We start from the raw sequence: 23,625 nt of genomic DNA, 5'->3' as shown, positions 1-23,625 counted from the left end.
GTGATATCCCCCTCTAGTGGACATTTTTGGAAGGGGTTTTGGGACTGCGTCCAGGACACAGAGTCTAGATGATCGACATCAGTGCTGGACATGACGAGTGGGTAGTGAGCACAAAATGGCAGAACCAGAGAGTGGACTTACCTGCCAAGCTTGTTTCCAGTGGATACGGTGCCATTATCGTAAACTTCAACATAGTCGTAGTTGCAGTTGTAGTGAAATTCAATGTTAAATGAGGTGAAGGTGAGTCGGATGATGTTGCCAGGAGTGACCGATATGAGCCACGTGCAGTTGGCTCCGTGGGGGTAGCTGGTTGGATGACCCGGACTGGTGATTGTCCCCTGATCAGCGGTAAGAACGTCTCCACAAGCTGTTGGGTGACAAAGACAAAGTCAAACACGCAAAGTCAGCAAAATACCACGTCCAGGGGTCATGTAGACAAATGTAATCGGACTCTGCTGGGCACTATAAGGAGCTCAATAAAATAACGATTGACCTTCTGTGGCATGTCAACCAGGGCTCCTCCCCTGGCAGCAGTTCAAATGCAAATTCTGTGTACCCATTGTCACACACGGGCACATGGGAGGCACCCGCAGGGGCTGACTGAGGGTGAATAAGTCTGCGAATGCCTTTTCTTCCATCCCTGCAGATCCAGGAACACCAAGTCAAGAACCACTTACACGTACACCTCCAGACCACGCCATCGAGTGACCTCACTTCTGCCTCATCCCATCGACCCTCCTCTTCCTCCTCAGGAACAATAAAGCCTACCATCACTGCTCCACAGTCAGTCATTCAAAGACTCACTGTTGAGAAGATTGCACTGCAGGGTATCAACTCGCTATTCACCTACAGTATGCGGGTGGATCCTCAAACCTTCATCTTTGTCTTGTTCTCTTCTTCTACACCATCTACCTTCTTTTATTTTTCATGGGTTTTGTGGGTGGTTTTCAAGACCTGCCCATCACCATCAAGGGACTGCCCACTGCCAATCAAAGCCTGAAGATAACAAAGAGTACCTTGCGGTTCATTATGAAGGCACTTGTGGTGTGAGGTGTTCCTTTGAGTTTATTCTGTGCTGTTCTCTGTGTTATGACCACTCTTTGGATTTTGTGCACTGGGACTTTAATCACTTTTGGCATCGCCTGTCTTAGTTGGCATTGCCTTCTGTGCCTTTGGCTTCTCGGAGATTATGTTTGTGCTAAACAGAATTAAATGCTACCTTTGATGGCGGCTAGCCGGGTTGAAGGCTCCCCGACTAATGGGCATTCTATCTATCTGTTATACAGTGGCTTTCACACTATCATCTATCTATCATTATATAGTGCCTTTCACACTATCTATCTATCTATCTATCTATCTATCTATCTATCTATCTATCTATCTATGTATCTATCTATCTATAATATAGTGCCTTTCACATCTGTCTATCTATCTATCCATCCATCATATAGTGCCTTTCACCTACATATCTATGTACCTATGTATCTATCTGTCTATCTATCTATCTATCTATCTATCATTATATAGTGCCTTTCACCTCTATTCATATAAATGAATGCTTCACTACCTTCCCTTTCTTCATCGACCCTTCAGATGTCATTTGCTGAGATCCATTGTTGGTTCTCTTTGTTCTTTGTGTTCCGTCAGATCCTTTGCTGTCCCCCTAATGAGATGTGGTAATTCATTGCCCCGGTCTGCAGTATGCAGGTACCATTAAGCTGCGTGAAGGTTCTCAAGACTTAACAGGACCCCCATAACAGCCTCCTTTGAATATCCCAATATACATTGAAGTGAATTAATAGAAATTCTAAGAACAGGTGTAACCCGAAAGTGTTTGCCGATACTTACGCTCCATTATTGCTGCATACTGAGCAGTGAAGCCGTGATTGGAGACCGATGAGTCGGTAACAAAGCGGACATGCATGGACCTCTGGGTGGACTGGGCAGCGGGTGGCATTTGGGTGCCACAGTATTTCCCAATCAGCGGGGAGCTGACAGATGCCCCATCCCTGAGCTGTAAGAGGCACAGAAGATAAAGGTGAGTGGCCGTACAGCATGGCACCTACAGTATGAGACTAAGACCCCATCACTCCACCCCGGTGCTTTACCTCCACGTAGTCGAAGGAGCAGGTCGATCCGCCCTCGATGTCGAAGGACTCGAAGCTGAAGGTGACCACTTGTCCAGAAGACTGGGTGATGACCCACTCACAGGTCTTGCTGTGTGGGTAGGGGTTCGGGTGGTATGGAGATCGGATCTGACCACTGCCAGACAAGATGCCACCACACGCTGGGGACAAAATAACATTCAGTGAAAAGACTCATCTCGTCTGTAGTAGAATCAGGCGCAGTGCCAGTGTAGGGCTCAGTTAGACCGATGCCCACCCACTTTGCTAACTGTCCTAACCTGTTTGCTTTTAAATTCATTATATTTTAAATGAAAATGAGCCTCTACTGCATACGTGGATTTTGTACATAAATTCTGCAGCCCACATAAAGCAGGAAGCCCATACACATCTTAACAAAAACTTGTTCTAAAAATGAATAAGAAAGTGAGGCGATCACAAGAGCCAGCGCTGTCCGAGATTGCGGATCGTTTCTAAAAATCTTTTGCAGTCTTTTGAATTGCTTTTGTTCTTCAGGGTACAGAAGCTGGAGATGGCGTTTTGACTACAAGTCAGGACTTTGTTTTTGGTTTGCTTGTTTGCCATCTTACTATGCAAAGTTTTTCACACTCTGTTTATCATAAATTAGTTACAACTGAGGACTTTTCACAACTCCCAAGTAAAGGAACGAGCACAAGAAGTGGAGTGGGGACCCAAAGATGAGAAAACGAAAGCAAAGGGTCGAAACCCCGGAATCAAAATGACTTTGTTGTGAAAAACGGAATTCACGGTTCTTTGACGGGTGCTTTCAGTGAAAGTCACATCGAGATCGAAGGTTTTAGTCGCAGTTTCAGGTGAGGCACACTGACATTTAACCTGCTGCCGCTCTTCTGTCTCTTTTTCCTGGCAACAATTAAATTAAAGCTCTGAAACGGCGACGCCCATGAAAATTAGGCAAAATATTTGTCACCATCTCAAAAGACTTTTGTTTCAATTTCAGTTGACACATTGAACCCTGTGTGTGTGTGCATCAAAATGTCATAAGAGCACAAGAGACGTCTAGAAGAAAAGTCAAACCCGAGGGCCGTCATGACACGCGTCTGCACATTCTGATGACGTCATTCCTCCTGGCTCCTCTGCCGTTCCCACACTGCCTCTGTGTGCCCACCTTGTCGGGGCGCGGGCATGGACTCCATTTGTTTCTGTTGCCATGGAAACCCCCAAGTCCTGTGGTCGGCACAAATTCTCAGATTCATTTAACATGAATGGCTTTCCCGGTTGTGGCCTTTTTTTCCATTTCAGCGTGCCACACACTCACTAGAAAGCGGAGGGAGGAACGCGAGATGACTGGATGCGGATAAGGAACTGTACTGGAGAGAAACGTTACAATTTAAAGCACATTAATGATAAGCATCTGTGTGAGTAACGATCCTCCCGTCCGTCACATTCCTGTACCGACCGCAGCGGCTGCACATTTCTGTGGTTACAAATCAGTGACTAATTTCTGCCTTAAAATGAAAGCACCAACTTGCCAGGCCATTTAGTCCAGTTTAGAGTCACAGGGGGCTGGAGCCTCTCCTAGCAGCACTGGGTGACACAGCCAGGAGTTACCTACCGCTGTACAGCGAGCGACTCTCAGAGGGTTCTTTCTGTTCATATACTTTATTGTTCAGATGTGTTGCTTATTCTTCTGCCGTTTAATGAAAGCCTTCTGTGATGTTCTCCTGGACTCCTCTCTTGAATTTTGGGCTGAGGCACAGCTGAAGGGCACCACTACAGTCCTCACCGTATAAACTTTGTAAACTGTCATTATTTGCATTTCTGTTGGAATTACAAATGCAAAGCATGTGTCTCGGTTATGTGTCATTTGATATGGGATTCATGAAAGCAGTGTTTATGTTTGTGATGAGCCACCTGTTGGAATGATAAATACAATGCATTATATTACTACAACTATTTGTGGTGTGCCATGTTTTAGAATGACAAATGAAATGCATTATATTACTACTAATGTTTGTGATGTGCCAAGTGTTGGAATGTTTAATGAAATGCATACACCTGTGTTATATGGCATTTGGTATGACATTCATTAAAGCAGTGTTTATGCTGGGGTGCGCCATCTGTTGGAATGGCAAATGCAATGCATTATATTATGACACATGTGTCTGGTCTGCCATCTGTTGGAATGGCAAATGCAATGCATTATATTACTAGAAATGTCTGTGATGCCCCATCCGTTGGAATAACAGAGACATACCAGCCAGCTAGACATAGAGATACTTTTCCTTTACTAAGTTGGATGAGACATCTGTAGATTGTATGCTCTGCTCTGTCCTACAGCTGAATGTTTCTACTGCAGTCTTCTGGATTACTTCATGTCCTTGATATTTGATAATGTACCGTACAAAATATTAGTTAGAATATTTAGAAGTGCGTTGTTCTTGCTGGTTTTAACATGCAATACATGGCAGTCGTTCATCTAACAAACACTAGTCCACACAGCAGCAGCAGCTTACCGACTTTATAAATTGCTCTGAAGCCTCCTCTTGTCACCGAAGCATCAGACTTGAATTTGATCCACAGCTTGTTTGAAGATGACGTGATGGGAGCCGGAGCGCTGGTTCCACAGTACTTGCCAATCAATGGATCAGTTTCTGAAGATCCGTCACGTACCTTAAGGAGAAGGAGCAGACGGCAAAAATGAGAAGATGTCTGCTAAACTTGGACTTCCTGGTTTCGCTTTTGTCATTCTGGGGTGTTGAGGGAAAAAAATGAAGGCTTTCTGAAGGCTCTGTACCTGACAACACCAATATAATATAATATAATATAATGGCAGCACGGTGGCACAGTGGGTAGCACTGCTGCCTTGAAGTTAGGTGACCCATCTGGGTTCACTTCCCGGGTCCTCCCTGAGTGGCGTTTGCATGTTCTCCCCGTGTCTGCGTGGGTCTCCTCCCACAACCCAAAGACATGCAGGTCAGGTGGATTGGAGATTCTAAATTGTCGCTGGTGGTGTGTGTGTGTGTGTGTGTGTGCCCTGTGGTGGGCTCACACTCTGCCCGGGGTTTGTTTCCTGCCTTGTGCCCTGTGTTGGCTGGGATTGGCTCCGGCAGACCCCCATGACTCTGTGTTTAGTTTCAGCGGGTTAGAAAATGGATGGATGGATGGATAATATAATATAATATAATATAATATAAGGCCTCACTGTTCATTCAGTTGCCATTTAGATAGATGCCCAGTCCAGGCTGGGTTTCCTGCCCCTTCCTCTCTTGATGGTCTCCAATTCTAAAATGGCCCGGGGTGACCGTGTGCTGCCCCCCAGTGAGTTCATTTTCAGTTCACTTGTGTTACTTCTCATGTTGCTCCTCCGTAAAGACAAACTCAAGGGTGGCAGCCCTTGGCCAACTCGACACCCCCTTAAGGTGTCCAATGCCACCCTGTGGCACACTTTGGTCCGATGTCGGTGACTGCTGGTGACAAGGGTTTTCTCCGCACCTCATGTGGTGGCCAGCAGGAGTGGTTTGGTCAAGGAGTCCGTGTCACCAAGTGTCAGCGCAGGACACACAGAACAAAGAGACAATTAAAGACCATCTTTATGGCGGTGACTCATCTTCCTTATTAAATTTGTCTCCATCTGTCAGCATCAGGACATTAATCCACCAAAGCCAACTTTAAACATTGCCTTCCTTTCTTTCACCACAGAGTGCGGCTTTAATAATGAGGGGTTTTCGGGGGGGGAGGATGACGAGTGTGACAAGCTGACTCTTTTATTTCATTTTTTTTTTCATGTGTTCAATTAAAAGGCCAATGGAAAACCGAAGAGCCCGAGAGGCCTCACGAATGAACGACTCTTTTCTTGAACTTCTTAAGGCTGGAATTCATTCCAGGCTGGTGTGCTGCGGGGTGGCTTATGACTATAAATAAAATCTATTATTATTATTACTCGGTCACACGATGACGTTTGGGCAGGGTCCTGTGAGGAAGAGGAGGAGGAGGAGGACAATACCTCAACCGTCTCCTAATTCATCTTACATTAGAAAAGTAGCAAAAGATTAGACGAGGATTTGGAGAAGGTCATCAACAGGAAAGGCCTAAGGAGGGCAGTGACTGTGTGAGTAGACTGAAGTTTAGGGAAGGGTCACTAATCACAGTTGGTGACGAGTGTTGACATGTTGATCAGCAGATGGCAGTTAGAATCTCACTGGACTCTGTGTATGAACCGATAAAGGACCACAAAACCGTCAAAACTTCAACTTCACCGTCCTGACCACTTGTCCTCTCTTGATGCCACTGCTGCCACCAACACCCTGGGCTCACTTCTGTCTTCTGGCCTTCATAACGTCTCTCCTCTCACGCAATGGCTTTCTAAAACTCATTGAAGCCTACGGGCAGAGCGGAGGATAACTGGAGGAAGTCAAAGGCCCAGGCTGACCACTCTCTTCTATCTTCCTCTTCTTCACTGACCACGCCTGCTGTGGTCTCGCCGTCTTACAGATTCACTCACTCCATACCACATCCACAAGGTCAGACTGTGCAGCACAACTTCTGGTCCAGTGACATCTGGGCTGCTGCAGTTCTCCGCCAGCACGTGTCACCCAAGCCACTGCGGATAATTCAAAATGCCCAAGGTGGGCACACATCCCCAATACTCTTTTCTGATCTCGGTACTCAAATTTGGCACTCAGTGCCAAGGCCCACCTGCCAAGTTGTTTTGCCTGCCTAAGGTAAAGTCATCTCTGATGGAGGATCGCAGGAATCGTGGGACAGAGGGGTCCTTTCACCGGATTGGCTGGTCCAGCGCTGACTCAGCAGTGGAATGACCAATAGGGGGAGGCAGCTTGATGGATGAGGTCTTTGAGTTTGTCACATTGTTACCAGACAACAAAATGAGCAAAGAGGCTGTGGAAATGGCACAAAATAATTCATTGAAACAACTGTGAACTTTCAATCAAAAAATGAATAAGGAATCTGGGGCTTGTCACCCGAGTGCGCAGGACAGGCAGCTTACTGGGCCTTGGTAGATGTAGTTACCCACTGAGCCAGGGGTTGGTGCTGCTCTCTGATCCTTTCCATCTTTGTCGTGATTGACGGACGGCCCCACCATCACTGGCACTGTCATCTGCGGTGTCCGCCCTCCTTTATCTACTGCTGTGTTTGGACTCGTGACTGAGAAGCCATCACTGCAGAATAACTAAGGGTATAATCTGCTCAAAATGTCCAATTATACGAGCTTACCAAGGTGGTACCCTAACGCTTTATCGGTGTCCTCTGTGTCATTGTGAATTGCCCCTTGAGATTAATAAAGTATCTATCTATCTATCTATCTATCTATTATATAGTGCCTTTCACATCTATCTATCTATCTATCTATTTATCTATCTTATAGTGCCTTTCATCATATCTATCTATCTATCTATCATAATATAGTGCCTTTCACTCTATCTATCTATCTATCTGTCTATTTTACAGGCTCTAGAAACCCCCAAAACGAGGGGTTAACCTTTTTAATTGATAAAGAAAATGGCATCAAAAATGAATGATAAACCCATTCCCCAGAAGTTTTGTGTGTTGTGCTGTTTTTGCAGTTCCTTAACTCTTTTAGGGCGGCTGTCGACTTTTGCTGACACAAGGGGTTGAGGTTGAGGCAAGTGGTTGCTGTACAGGCTTTTAAATGATCGACGTGCATCGTGACAAGCAGAACACCAGCAGGTGCAGCAGCAAGCCAGCAGCTGATCCGACCGCGTCACTTAGCGTGCATTCAGCCCCCATAACGTGAGCGCCGTTATACGTCCCAGAAGAAAGAGATTTAAGGACACTCGGGGCTGGAAATAAAGGACAAAGAGTAGATGACAAAGCAGAACGTCGTAAAGAATTAAAAAAATGTTGGCGAGGTACACAGCAGGTAAGAGATAATAAAAGTACGAAAATTCAAAAGTCTGAAAAAGAGGATAATACAGATCGCATTAATAATCAGAAATTATTACTTGGTGAAATAGCGGAATGTAAACTTTAAGTCGGAGACTTGTAGATCGTCCTATTCGTGTTGCCAGTGAGAATTAAAAGATTCCGAAAACATTGGTGCGGTATGAAGTCCCGTGAGACGGTGACGTTTAACATGAGATTCTTTCAAGTCACGCCCTCCTTACAACTATTTTCAAACAAGACCTCGGTCATCTAACCTCTCAGTCGTGTGAATGCTTTTGTCAGACACACTTCCTGCGCTCTCAGCTCTTATAAATTTTATCAGGACAATCATTTTATGTGTTCAGAATGACACGTCAACAACAAAGCGAGAAAAAAGAAAGAGCAGGAACAAACATTCGAGAAAGTCGGTTCATTTATTAGAGAGAAAGAAACGATATTCATTCACGGGCAGTTATACGTTGTTTTGTCACGACGAAAGTCCAAACACGGAATCAACATTCAATGCGATCTTGAAGGAAAGTGAACTCCAAAGATTGTTTCTTTTAAACTGACGTTTTAAAGTAAAAGTGAAAATAATATGTAACAATTCCCATTAATCTCTTTAAATTGTATATCTGGTTAACCAAACCCGGGAGTGGGCGAGCGAAGCCCCCTAGTAGATATATATATATACACACATATCTCTACATTAGCTGTCCCCTGTGGCTCCGCCCACATAGTAGTGAAACAGGACAGTGAGGAGGCCCCGCCCAGCTCTCTACTCCTGATGTCACTCTTCCCCCTCCCCTTGGCCCGCAGCCTCTCTCTCAGATTATATCACTCCAGCCATCGAACTCTGATACTTAGTGTGATGAGAGAAGTCGCAAAATCAACCGAAACGTTCAAGCAAATTCTAGAAATAAAAAGATCTAAATCTGTGAAGTAGTTCTCTAGTGAAATGTGGACAGACAGACAGATGGATCTTACATATATATACTGTATATAAATATATATATATAATACATTTTTTTCAGTAACACTTTACATGAAGTGTCCATAATTACACTGTACCTACTACGTAGTTACCTGTGTAATGTGGCGAGAGGCTGGGGGTGTTACCCAGTCGGGGTTACGCCTCCTCCAGGCCACGAGGGGGCGACCGCCCTGGTGGCTTTGGGGACCACGGGAAAGGACCACGGAAGCTCAACAGTATAGGGGCCCGTGGTCACCGCCAGGGGGCGCCAAGATGCCTGAGGAGCCCTGGTTCTCAACACTTCTGCCACACCAGGAGCTCATTGGAGGGCACCTGAGGCACATCCGGGTGGATATAAAAGGCTGGAGTCGGGATGAAGAAGGGAGGAGAGGAGAGGAGTGGAGGCGGACCTGAAGAGAAAGGCATTGTGTGCGGCGTCACTGGAAATAATATGAATAAACGTGTCGGGTGTTAAACCTACGGTGTCTGCCTGTCTGCGTCCGGCCGGGCCGACTTCCACAGTAAGTACAGTGTAACTACGAGTTCTTACTCCGTACTCATTGTGTAATAGAAAGTAATGCTATAGTTAATTACTCAGCTGTCATTGCTATTCCACATTTTATAATTACAATGTAACAATTTATCACTGATCCAAAAACAAGTGTACTTACATACTTTCAAAATGTAATAAAACATCCGGCTATGGAACTACAACTCTGTGACAGATTGTAACGGAGAATTAGGTTATCGATGATATTTCAAGATCTTTTATAAATGGTACACAGGAAGTACGGAGTAATAATTAATTACATTGTAGTTACAGTGTAATTACGGACACAATTCAAAGTGTTACCTTTTTTTCCTTTTGTATGTTAAATTTAGAATTTTATTTCATTATTTTTGATGTTTGTGCTTTAAATTTTGGGTTAGTAGGTTTCAGTTATGTGCCCTGGCTCTGACTTGGTGTGTTTTTTTATTATTTCAGGTTTAAAATTGAGGCTTTACTTATTTTGGGCTTCATTCTAAGGGTCTGTGGGGTGAAGAAATCCTTGCCTGACATTAAAATAAAGTCTGTTAATTGATGGGACTGGTTATCGCCGCCATTTTGTGTGATACGACCGCTGCCGTTTCTCCCCACCCGTCATTAAGATGGCGCACCTGGCTGGAGGTCCACGATGTCGTGATGTGATGGGTTTAAAGGTCCGCCGTTCGGCGGGTTTCCCTTTTTTGGAGATGCTGGATAACAAACTTTTATTTTTTTCCTATTGAACACTCGCTGGACTCCTTGATGTTTTGTTTTCATATTTTTGCCAAAGGCATTGACTTCTCGACTTCAATTTTTGGTCCTCGTTATTGTGAAGTTTTTAATCTCACTACCCGTCTCTTCCTCCAGTCTTGCTCTTCCTCTCTGTTACTTTACACAGCATATCACAAACAAAATAGCAACTCAAATCATTAAATTTTTAAACTCTTTGCAATCAGATTTGTGGAGTAATGTCTGCAAATTGCAGCAAGCAGACACCCAGTAGTCTCAGATGAATGACTGCATTCTTACTAAACATTTGACTTTGACTTGTGATGAGATTGCTGACAGGGATAAGCAGCACGGAGCGTTTCATTCCCTCCTTCCTTCGATGTTGTGACACGGGCAGCACGGTGGCGCAGTGGGTAGCGCTGCTGCCTCGCACTTAGGAGACCCGTCTGGGTTCGCTTCCCGGGTCCTCCCTGCGTGGAGTTTGCATGTTCTCCTCGTGTCTGCGTGGGTTTCCTCTCACAGTCCAAAGACATGCAGGTCTGGTGGATTGCCGATTCTAAATTGTCCCAAGTAGGTGCTTGGTGTGTGCCCTGTGGTGGGCTGGCACCCTGCCTGGGGTTTGTTTCCTGCCTTGCACCCCGTGTTGGCTGCAATTGGCTCCAGCAGACCCCCGTGACCCTGTAGTTAGGATATAGTGGGTTGGATAATGGATGGATGGATGTTGTGACATTGACATCTGTAACACTGCAGCCTCCATTAAATTCATTGACAGATCTTAAGGTCCTGTACACACACACACTCACACACACTCACACACACACACCACGCGATGACGGCTCACCTCCACGTAGTCAAAAGAGCAGCTGGTGTGGCTCTCCAGGTCCAGGTGGGTGAAGTTCAGGGAGACGACTTCATTGGCCGGCAGTCTGATGATGTAAATGCACTGCCGGTTGTTGGCGTACGCGTTGGGCCAGTTGGGAGAGATGAGGATCCCTTCGCTGTCCGTGAATGTGCCTCCGCAGCCGGGGTCCGCTGGGGAAGAAAAGGGCAAGCAGTGAGTGGCCGGGATAAGGGGTCCGAGGCTCTGTGTGGATTTGAAATAAGTGATCGGGGGGGCCCCGTAAGGTGCTGGGTCCAAGTCGGGCACAGGTGGGTGTGTGCGTTTGAGGGATGGTGAAGTGAGAATCAGTCAGGGGGCTCATTTGTGCCTCAGAGAGAGCGATACGTCACACCTGCACCCTACTGGGCAAAATAAATATAAAAGGAGAAGGGGGACGAGAGAGGATTGAAAGAATGGAGACGGACGTTAACTTCAACTGTAAAAATCGGGAGTGCTCTCCCCTCGACTTTCTCATAAACTCTGATATTTGAGGAGTAAACCACAACACAATAATTATATCTTTATATGATGCATGTTAAAGAACCATTCATCCATTATCCAACCCGCTATATCCTAACTACAGAGTCACGGGGGTCTGCTGGAGCCAATCCCAGCCAGCATAGGGCACAAGGCAGGAAACAGGAAAGGTTTCTATTTATGATTACAGAGAAGCGATGCGACATTGAATCGAAAGAGTTAAACAGTTGGACTTATTAGAAATTCAGTCAGTCAGTCAGTCAGTCAGCGCAAACCTGCCACATCCTAGCACAGGGTCACAGGGGTCTGCTGGAGCCAATCCCAGCCAGCATAGGGCGCAAGGCAGGAACAGCCCACCACGGGGCACACACACTCACACACACGGGACAATTTAGGATCGCCAATGCACCTAACCTGCATGTCTTTGGACTGTGGGAGGAAACCCACGCAGACACGGGGAGAACACGCAAACTCCACACACAGGGAGGACCCGGGATGTGAACCCAGATGGGTCTCCTTACTGCGAGGCAGCAGGGCTACCCACTGCGCCACCGTGCCACCCCATTAAAGAACCATCGACAACAAATCAAATCAAATTAATAATTATCATAAAAGTAAGATTGAATAAATCGGACTCTGCAGCTGCATGAATCAAAGGTAAAGTAAAGTACCACTGCCGGTTAACGGAAAGAGCCTAAAAGCTGATAGAAATTTACGTCTTGTACCAAATACTTTTGTGCAAAATTTGTTTGGGTAAGTGATAGCGAACTCAAGTTATCATGTTTGCAGACACACAAAGACAACGTTACAAAAAAGGTATTTTCTGACTCTGGGAGGTCTAAAACTTCAAGATTCATCAAAATCTCGACATCGAATCTTTGGAAGATTCGAATACATTTCCTATACTTCATATACAAGAAAATAAAAAAGGAGAAAGAATGAATGTGGCAGGATCAGGAGATGGCAGGGTGTTGAGGAGACGAGAAAGGCAGCCAGGAGGAGAGCCCCCCTTGGGGGTGGCATGAGGCCGCTGCTCGGGACTGAAGAGGGTCAACTCCAACTGAGCGGTCCTTCAGGAGTGCGGTGGGACACGTGAGTCACTCCTGCATGAGTCTGGGGAGTGGCAGGCGAGGCGAGGTGTGGCCCCCTGCTGCAGAGACACAAGCCTATATGGGAAGGCCGGCTGTGCCCGTCAGTTGGGAATCTCCTCTGCTGCAGGGTCCCTTGAGGGTTAAGGGCTTGTGAGTTTTTAAAATGGACACATTCTGGCATACAATTTTAATGGATTCTTCATTTCTGGATTGATTTTAACCACCAGCACACTTACCTGGACTTCTAAGGGATTATTTATGTATTTAAGAAGAAGAACTGCGCGGCACCATTCATCTGGGATGCCGCCTGTTGTTCGATAAAGCTCTGAACGCTGCTGCACCTACCCTTTGGTTACTGTGGTGTCCTCATTCGCTTGGCTCATCTCAGCTGGCAGATTTAAGAGGCTCTCCCAAACAGAAGTGGGCGCATGGAGCCAACCGTGGAGTCGGGAAATAATCACCAAAATGTAAATGAGGGACGTCTACAGCCAATGAAGAGCCAGTCTAGAATCACCTGACATGGGAAGGCATCCTGGTCTGTGTTTTGTATTGACCCCCTTCTTTATGACACCCACTGCAACTGCACACCCAGCCTACCTAGAAAGGGGTCTCTCTTTGAATTGCCTTTCCCAAGTTTTTTCCATTTTTTTTTTGGAGTTTTCCTTGTCTTTTAGAGAGTCAAGGCTGGGGGGCTGTCAAGAGGCAGGGCCTGTTAAAGCCCATTGTGGCACTTTCTGTGTGATTTTGGGCTACACAACAAATAAATTGTATTGTATTCTGAGAATTCCACATTCCAAACAAAATGTGTCCATTTGGGATGCTGCTGCATTCCGCTCTGAATGAACCTTCTGCTTGTTGAAGAAACTCAAGCAGCACCTACATGAGTTAACATCTAATTTGGAATTGTCTGCTTTTCTCTGACACCCAATTTGTCTTGTCTGCTCAGGGTGGCAGTTTGAAGTGAAATGGGAATCGAGAAAAGTCGCAAAGCCAAAAGTCAAAACATGAAGAGGTAGAAATCTGAAACAAGTTGGGAGGCGGTGTGGGACTTCAAGCGTAAAACAGAACAACAACTCAGAGCCAAATCGAGGAGGCGTCAAGCAGAGCCCAAGGACAAATGAAGAATTTCTCACAGGAATTGACTAATGAGAGCAACCACTAAAGGCTGCAGGTTCATATTCAATGCCATTGAAAACATTTTCAAATACCACCAAACGTAAACCAGTGGACTCCATGGTCTCCAGAAAATAAATGAAAAGAGTAAGGAACAGTCAGAAAGAAAAGAAGGTCAAGCCAAACCGTGAAACTGCTCCATAATGCTGATAGGACCTGAGGTGCCACGTTAACCAGTGAATGAGGGGGTAAGGGGCGGGCAAACCAAAGAAGGAAAGGGGGGCGGGTGTTCGATTCAAAGGCTCTTTCTCATTTGAGGGGCTGCACTTTTGTTAATTTAACGTGAAGCAGGCGACCACGGTGTCGGGAGCTTACGACAGGACGCCTGGCATGAGGATTACGTGAGACGAGTCACTTGAGATTTTTTTTTTCATCGAGGTTTTCATTTTGTTTTCTGTTGTTCAGCTTTCAAGTTCATTGCATCAAGAACTTTGTGATCTTCATTTTCTCTGAAAACATGAGATTAAATGTTTTCCTGGCCACCACTGCAAACACTGTCATCCTTCTTCTTCTTCTGGCTGCTCCCGTTAGGGGTCGCCACAGCGGATCATCTTGTTCCATATCTTTCTGTCCTCCTCATCTTGCTCTGTCACACCCATCACCTGCATGTCCTCTCTCACCACATCCATAGGCCTTCATCTTCTCCCCTTCCCTGGCAGCTCTATCCTTAGTACCCTTTTCTCATTATACCCAGCATCACTCCTCAGCACATGTCCAAACCAACGCAATCTCGCCTCTCTGAGCTGACCCTCTAATGTCCTCATTTCTAATCCTGTCCATCCTCGTCACACCCAATGCAAATCTTAACATCTTTAACTCTGCCACCTCCAGCTCTGTCTCCTGTGCCACCGTCTCCAGCCCATATAACATAGCTGGTCTCACTACCGTCCTGTAGACCTTCCCTGTCACTCTTGCTGATACCCGTCTGTCACCAATCACTCCTGACACTCTTCTCTACCCACTCCACCCTCCCTGCACTCTCTTCTTCACTTCTCTTCCACACTCCCCATTACTCTGTACTGTTGATTCCAAGTATTTAAACTCATCCACCTTCAACTCTACTCCCTTCATCCTCACCATTAACTGACCTCCTTCTCATTCACACACATGTATTCTGTCTTGGTGGTCCTACTGACCTTCATTCCTCTCCTCTCCACTCATATCTCCACCACTCCAGGGTCTCCTCAACCTGCTCCCTACTCTCACTACAGATCACAATGTCATCAGCAAACATCACAGTCCACGGGGACTCCTGTCTAATCTCGTCTGTCAGCCTGTCCATCACCATTGCAAATAAGAAAGTCCTCAGAGCCGATCCCTGATGTAATCCCACCTCTGTTACTCCTACCTCAGACCTCACCACGGTCACACTTCATATCCTGTGCCACTCTTATGTACTTCTCTGCCACTCCCGACTTCCTCATACAATACCACAGCTCCTCTCAGTTACACTGTCATATGTTTTCTCCAGGTCCACAAAGACACAATGCAAGGTCCTTCTCTCCACTTCTCCATCAACACCCTCAGAGCAAACATCTCATCTGTGGTGCTCTTTCTTGGCATGAAACCATCCTGCTGCTCACTAATCCTCACCTCCCTTCTTAACTGATCTTCCACTCCTCTTTCCCATAACTTCATGCTGTGGCTCCTCAGTTTTATCCCCCTGTAGTTACTGCAGCCCTGCACATCCTCCTTATTCTTAAATATCGGCCCACCAGTCCACTTCTTCTCCACTCCTCATCATCTTCTCACTTTCAAACACTGCAAACACCATCATTATTGGCGTATTTTAGGATGGACAAGCATGTTGGGCTGAATGGCGGGTTGTTGTCACAATCGTTGTTACGTTATAACTAAGGCATTAAAAGGTGATTGATTTGGGCAGGACGCCTCTTCTATTGACTTCCTGCTGCTGGTGTGCTTCTCCTGCAGTTATTAGGTCTTTGACGACAAGACACAATGTAACTTCAGGTCTGCCTCCAATCTGAAAGGCACTATAAAACTAAAGGAGACTGAGCAGTGCCCTCTTCCAGCCGCTGGACCCCCCGACCTGCTGACCTATCACTTGTACTCACATGGCGAGGTGGTGTAGGTGATGTGGAAGCCTCTGTCAGTGACGCTAAAGTCAGAGTGGAAATGGATCCAAGCATACGGTCCAGTGGTCCTCAGTGGAGCAGGAGAGCCAGTACTGCAGTACAAACCCAGGATGTCATCTTCAGGGAGCAGACCGTCCCTAATCTGAAAAAAAATACATAGAGAGAGACAGATTAAAGGCCTACCAGACATTTTAGTGGCGCTCCTCAGGACAGGGATGAGAGCTTGTGCTCTGTGCTGGGTGAGAACTGTGAGCAGAAGATCTGAAGGATCTCCAGGTCTACGAGTCTAAACTGAAAGCTCACTCATCTCGCTATTAACTCCAAACCACAGAGAGCCTTCAGTCTGACGTGTGAGGGTTACAGCTTTACGGGGGTCCTTAACCTCACGTGTGCGGCGGCCCGTTTCAGCTGCCTGTGCTGATCACCACACAACGCGCCGTTATAAGGAAAAGCAGCAAACAGTAAAACACGGAACTTCAAAGGCCTTTTCTAGTGATGAAGGACAGGATTCCCACAAAACGGAATATGAAGCAAACAACGTTGAAAATTCACGTCATCGGCCCATCGCTTCACCGCATCTGCACCCTTTATCTCGATGTCTGCGCAGAGATGGCAAAGGAGTGCCCAGCTGGACATCACTGATGTGTGGACGTCTCGGAGACTCTTCTCATCTCCATTGGGCCAGCGTGTGTGGCCACCAGTGGGTCTAAGAAGGGTCTTGACTGGGACAGTTTTGATTTGGTGAGAGAGAAGCAGGACTCAGAAGGCCGTTTATGAGATAACTACCGGAATGTCCTTTCTTTCCTGTTTGTCCAAAAGGATCCGGACTTGGACCAAATGACGGGACATTGAGCTCTGCTGGTGTTACCTCTGACCGCGATGAGCGGGTGTGGGATGGAACCAGTGGTGTGAATATGAGAGCAGGTGGTGATCAAGTGTCATGGACTGTAATATCGAACAAAAAGGCTATTCTGTTTTTATGATTGTCTCTCAACGTCTAACTTTGAAATGCAGGGGCGCTGTACGAGCGAGTCCTTGGTTAGGGACATTTGTGACCTACCAGAGTAGATGAGATCTTTTGTTAAGGGGGAGAGTTGGCCAGAGGTGCACAACATTCTTTGAGCCATTTTGTATTATATGTTTTGTGGGTGGTTCCCCTAGAGGCGGGGACGACTGCCAATCACTGCCAGGGACCGCCCTCCACCCCAGGAGGTGACAAGTACACTTTTGATTTGGAGAGAGAGAAGCAGGACTGAGGAGGCAGTTTATGACTTAATTACCAGAATGTCCTTTCTTTCTGGTTTGTCCGAAACTGCATCCTTTGAAGCCGCTCAGCTAGCCTGGGGGGACGCAGGAAACTGAGATGAAGAAGCCACAACTAGACGGGGGCCGAGTCTGCGCTAACCGAAGTGAGCATCAAGGACGAGAAGACCGCACTGAGATTCATGGCTGAGAGAAAAGCAAAATGTCTTCTGTGTGTTCGGTCCGTGTGGGGGGCCATTCTCTACCGTGACCGCCACATTCACACAAGTCACGCAGTCTGTTTATGCCACTCCATCCAAGGGGCACGCCAGACCATGTTGGACCAGGGGCTAACTGAACTGTAAGGACACAGGCCCCCTGGTTAACAAAGCACTTTGGATGATGAACCAGTTTGTGTTATCATTATTATTATTATTATCTTTAGTTCAACATTATTACTCTGCTTGCTTATATTTTGGGCACATCATCTATAATACGTATGTAATTTTGTAACATTTTCTCCTTCTGCTCTAATTGCTTGGGGTTAAAGATGTAAAGAAACTGCTGAACGACAATTCCCGGCAGTGTGGTGAGAGTACAGAACTGGACACGTTCTGTTAAAGTCTACATAATGAAGACGTCATGTTTCGGTTCAAAGTCTTCTTTTATTCATTTTTACATTCATGTTTGTGCCATTTCTTTACATTAATGTTCCTTTTGCTGATTATGTGTGTTATTCTGAGTCTTTAAGCTGCTTGTGTTAAGTCCCATGTGTTTTGTGGGTGGTACCCGAGAGGCGGGGCCACCTGCCAATCATAGCCAGGGACCGCCCTCCACCCTCTAACTCTGCAGGGTCATCCTCAGTTTCTGGCCTTCATTCTGAACGTGGCAGGGGGTCACTGAAGGGCGCTTGTGCGCACTGTGAGATTTTTTGACGTCTTTGCCCCTGATTTTGGAATTTGTTTTGGGACTGGGCATGCTCGGGACTGCCTCCCTGTCTCCGCAAATCCTTTATGTCTGTCACTGTTTCACTGTTTGACAGAATTTGTTTTGGAAATAAAACTCTTTTATTTGGCGGCACGGTGGCGCAGTGGTAGCGCTGCTATCTCGCAGTTAGGAGACCCGGGTTCACTTCCCGGGTCCTCCCTGCGTGGAGTTTGCATGTTCTCCCCGTGTCTGCGTGGGTTTGCTCCGGTTTCCTCCCACAATCCAAAGACATGCAGGTTAGGTGGATTGGCGATTCTGAATTGGCGCTTGGTGTGTGGGTGTGTTTGTGTGTGTCCTGCGGTGGGTTGGCACCCTGCCCAGGATTGGTTCCTGCCTTGTGCCCTGTGTTGGCTGGGATTGGCTCCAGCAGACCCCCGTGACCCTGAATTCGGATTCAGCGGGTTAGACAATGGATGGATGGAACTCTTTTATTTTTTTTAAGTTTGGTGTTTGCCGTCATTACTAGCCGGGTTTCCCTCTAGTGGCCATTCTTGGAAGTGTTTGGGACTTATTGGGGTTTATGTGCTTTGGGAATCCCAGTCCGTGACGAAAGAGCACAAACTGAACAAGAGGACCCCACCACAACAAAACATGAGGCAGATGACAGCACGTGGGAGACTGGGGTGGCACTGGAGATGATAGATGATAGCGGTTGTGGCTGTGAGGTCACAATAATCTGCACTTTCCACCCCAAAAAACAATTATAACTAAAAAAAAAACCTAACTTTAGTGAATTTCATAATTGCATGCAAAATTAAATTTCGAGCCAATTTCACAAAGCTGTATACGTGTACTGCCAGAAGGAAAAGGCAGGAAAAACATCTTCATAATGGCAGAAGAAAAAATGCAGAAGTTCAGAGGGATCACGACGTACAGTTAGGTAAGCCCACCTGCTTTTGTAACCCCAAAAGTACCTGCTAGAATAAAAAAAGCAGAGAGAAAAGGACCAGGAGCTGGACGTAGTCAAGAGAAACACACAAAGGTCAACACCAGGACAGCAAACACACGGGTGTCAAAATGCAGAATCGAAGCCCTAAAGTCTCCTAGCAAAGGAAACAGAAGCAAATCTTTGAGGACTTCTCCATAATGTCAGGTGGTTAGAAAATGCCCGACGCTGACCTTGTAGCCCATCCCACTGATGACATCACAGGTCACACACTTCCATGGCAACTGTAAACAAAACAGCCATGTCTGTGGAAAAAAAATGGCTTCCCAGATAGGATGCTGCCACTCCGTGTAATGGTTGGCCTTCTGCTCATATCCTCTCCTTTAGCCTTCCTGGCCCAACCAGAGTGTCCCTCCCGGGGCTGCTGGGACGCCGTCCCCAGTGTCATCTCTAGTGCAGCATCCTTCTGTGTCCACATTCTGGTGCGGAGGGGCAACATCACAGCTCCCTAGCTGACCTGCCATTATACTGGTCAGACAAGGGGGCACGACCCATCCCTCACAACTTATAAAGCCTTAAATGGCCGGGGGTCTGCTTACTTATCTGAAGGTGTCAGTACTTACAATCCCAAGCGCTCATGAAGATCTCAAGAGGCCGGCCTGCTTCTGATTCCAAGGATTTATAAAATAACAGCGGGAGGAGGTCCAGCTTTGAGCTACAGGGTCCAGAAGATGTGCAGTGGTCTGCCTGCTTCATCCTCAGCTTTTAAATCAGGCTGAAGACTCGCAAGTTCACTTTAGTCCACCCTGACTAGAGCTGTTGATCTGCTGTGCACACAGCACGTATTACGAATACGAGATTTATAAACCCTCACTAAGTGTCTCTTCTCGCCAGCTGGATGTGCCACTTGGTGCCAACTGCTCTCCTGCCCATGGAAAAGTCACCTGAGATAAAGAATCATCAGATGGAAAGATCCTCTCGTCTGACTGGACAGCCAGCAGAGACTCCAATATAGAAAACCCCGGAGGTTCGGTGAGTCGAGGACTTCAGGGCTGTCACTGTGTCCCCTCATTTTCTCTTTTGCACCCTAAGTGTCCTTTGCTGTCGTCTGGCTGTAGCTTATTGATTAATTGCTGGACAGATGATGTTGGTTTCCATTGATGTTTGATCAGCTTTTAGCGTGCTTTAAATAAATCTGCATATTCATGTGGACCAGCAGTGTATTTAGTCATCCAGTCATCTGTACTTGTATTTGAAGTGGGAATTGTTCACATTTAGTGAAAGGCGCTATATGAAACGACACGCCGTGTTGGGTTGTGCTGCGCTCGTAGAATGAAAGTGTTATTAGCTGAACAGTGAAAAGCAACTGACGGCTTCATTGAATCATTTAGTGACGCCGTGAATAATGGATCACTTGACTGATTGATAAAGTGAACGAACGCTGCTTTGATGGGATCACTTACTGACAGACTGACTGATCAATTGATTAATTGACTGACTGGTCGATTGACTGACTGATTGAGTCACTGATTGATTGACTGATCGATTGTAATTGTCTGACTGATTGACTGACTGATTGACTGATCGATTGATTAATTGTCTGATTGATTGGACTGATTGATCGATTGATTGATTAAGTGAATGAATGCTGCTTTGATGGGATTATTTACTAACAGACTGATTAATCAATTGATTGATTGATTGTCTGATTGTGTGATTGGTCAATTGAATGACTGTCTGATTGATTGGATTGATTGGACTGATTGATCGATCAATTGATTGATTGATTAATTGCCTGATTGATTGATCGTCTGATTGATCCATTATTCAATGTGACAGGCTGTTGAATATTTGACACGTGGGAAGTTGACTTTGAGATTCAGAGAAAAACTGATTACAAGTGTAGGGATTTTTGAAAGTATCTCCAAAACTGGATTGACTGATTAATTGATGGATCAACTGATCAATTAATCGGTCAGGTGACTGAACGGTGGACTGAACCGAGCCGGCTGACCGATGGAGTGCGGGGCGCAGCGCCCCCTGGTGGCTAAGCAGGGCGACTCACCTCCAGGTAGTCAAAGCTGCAGTTGGCGTGGTGCTCCAGACTCAGCGTCCCAAAGGCAAACGTGATGAGCAGGCCCGGGCTGACCGAAACGGTCCAGTAGCAGTCCCTGTTGGGCGGGTAGTTGCCAGGGTAACCAGGGGAGTAAACGGAGCCATATGTGGCAGTGAGCTCGCCCCCGCACTCTGGAGAGAGAGAGAGAGAGAGAGAGAGACAGGAAACAATTAAAGGCGCAGGCGGAGCCTGAAAACGAATCCAACGGACTTTTTTTTTCTTCTTCTTTCCTTTATTGGCATAAAAACAGAAACACGCCATTTGTGTAACTCGGCGAGGAGGCCTGCGTCTCATTAGCTGAAACAGAAGGTCCTCAGCCGGTTAATGGAGCGCACTGGCTTCTGATTCAACCATCTAACTAACTAAAGAAATGAATCAGGACGAGATCCAAATGACTAACACGAGTCGACTCAGCCGTCCGTCTGCTTCTGGGAAGTTTAGTTTTACTTGAGTGAGAAAAAAAATACATAAAAAGCTACCAAGTGGCCTCACCCACCCAGCACGTGAATTTCTGCCCGGCCTCCATGCCCGCTACGCTTTGAGATGTTTGATCATGTCAGAGGCCCGTGCCCACCAGACACCAAGAGCGGGGGGAGACACTGAGCCTCAGGCCCCCACAAGCCATCGCCATTTATTGCCGTCACGGCGAGACCCCCGGGACTTGCGCTCGAGTCTGCAGCCCACGGCCTTACTGAATTCTAGAAAGCCGCTGACATTTGTACAGCGCCGTTCTGCCACTTCCTCTCACAGCTCTGACCGCATCTATCAATCGCAGCTCTTGGGGTTTTCTCGAAGCGAGTTGGCGTCCGGTTTCACATCTCAGGCTAAGCACGCGAGCAGAAAAGGACGACACCGGGGCTGAGGTGGGCATGAGGTGCCGGCTGAGGTTTTGGGGGCACACTGCTGCTCGTCTCAAATGCTCAGAGTAAAAAATAGACTGCAATGTGCCAACAGGAAGTGAGGCGTTACCCGGTGCCCGCGAGTCCCATGCCACAGTAAATCCACCGGCGCTGACGGAGTGGTCGGAGCGGAACCAGAAGTACAAGGAATTATGGGAGCTGGCGATGTCTGGCGGCCTCGTGTTGCCGCAGTATTTGCCAATCATGTGGCTCGAGGCCGACTCTCCGTCGTGAATCTGCAGGAAGTCAAAGTTGCAGTTGACGCTGCTCTCCAGGCTGAAATATGGGAATGTGATATGGACGATCTGCAAAAAAAACAGAAAACAGGAGAAGAAGAAAAGATGTGAGGTGGGCACAAGGGATACTAAGACACTCTTGGGTGGGTCACGCCTAGGCCGGGCAGCTGTCTGGAATGAGGTGCCCGCCCAGTGCAGGGCAAGGGGGGCACACACAATGGAGACAGAAGGGAAAGCAGACATAGCAGGGAGCTGCCACGTGTGCCACAGGCCAGCGTGGGGGGGCGGGGTTTGGGGGATGGACTGGCATCATGGCTGCTGTTAGGCCAGAAGACCACTGCAGCCCACCCTTCCTTTACAAATGGCTGCACAGAGGGCCTGGTGGACTCACCCTCCCCATTTTAAACCCAAACACTGCAGAAGGTGCCCACACTGTTTAATATTAAATGAGGCTGATAAGGACGTGGGCAGGATGGCAAAAACTCACAACAGATCAAAATCAAAATGGGATCGGAATACGAAGCCCCCCAGAGACAGTGGCAGGTGAGGAGTTTGACCGGGGGAGCTCTAAGATGAGCTCAGTAAGGGCAGAAACCTCCTGTGGAGCAGAAGGGCAAAAGGCTCACTTGATCTTCAGACCATGAGAGTGGCGCCTCAGGAGCCTTTCTGGCTTTCAAGAAGTTACCACAGGGGTAAGTGGGCTTGTGTTGGCCAAGCGTCCACAGTGACGTCACTTTGTGATCCTTCAACAAGGCAGTCGTCCACCCAGTGGCCATGTATGGGGCCTCCACCCAGGATGAGCAGGTGCTAGACGTCATGGAGATGCCAATGCCGCGGTGGGCTCTCTGCCTCTACCATGAATGGAGATGTTCAGAAGATCATAACCTGCCGTCGATCAATGAGAAGATGAACAGTGCACACCTCCAGTGGCACGGTCATGTCATCCACAGCAGTGACAACTCACTGACCAAGACGGCTTTATGACTAAGCCCACGTGGCAAGCGGCCACACGGAAGACCGAAAAAGCGCTGGCTCGACCAAATCAAGGAAGATATCAACAAGTCGACTTTGCCCCCCGAAAATGGCCTCAATTGAAAGAAGTGGAAAAGTCTCTGCTCAACAGCTGACCCTCCACAAGCATGGGATGAAAGCTAAGAAGAAGCAGGAGGAGAAGAAGACGAAGAAGACAAAGATAAAGAAGGAGGAGAAGAAGAAGAAGTAAAAGGAGAAGAAGATGAAGAAGAAGAAGAAGAAGGAGAAGAAGAAGACAAAGAAGACAATGATGAAGTAGAAGGTAGAAGAATGAAA

General features: G+C 46.9%; 1 protein-coding gene across 1 annotated transcript in view; it reads right to left on the bottom strand.

Annotated features, from left to right (window-relative positions):
* cubn (cubilin (intrinsic factor-cobalamin receptor)) overlaps nt 1–23,625 on the bottom strand; it is a 279,179-nt gene that overhangs the window by 221,586 nt on the left and 33,968 nt on the right. Inside the window, 8 exon segments of the mRNA XM_039754274.1 lie at nt 142–367; nt 1,849–2,014; nt 2,109–2,287; nt 4,619–4,775; nt 11,076–11,266; nt 15,931–16,093; nt 21,132–21,313; nt 22,152–22,386. Of these exon segments, the coding sequence (XP_039610208.1) occupies nt 142–367; nt 1,849–2,014; nt 2,109–2,287; nt 4,619–4,775; nt 11,076–11,266; nt 15,931–16,093; nt 21,132–21,313; nt 22,152–22,386 (1,499 nt within the window).

Source organism: Polypterus senegalus, chromosome 5 (assembly GCF_016835505.1).
Source record: "Polypterus senegalus isolate Bchr_013 chromosome 5, ASM1683550v1, whole genome shotgun sequence".
Classification (NCBI taxonomy): domain Eukaryota; kingdom Metazoa; phylum Chordata; class Cladistia; order Polypteriformes; family Polypteridae; genus Polypterus; species Polypterus senegalus.
This window is presented reverse-complemented; position numbering and strand designations above follow the sequence as displayed.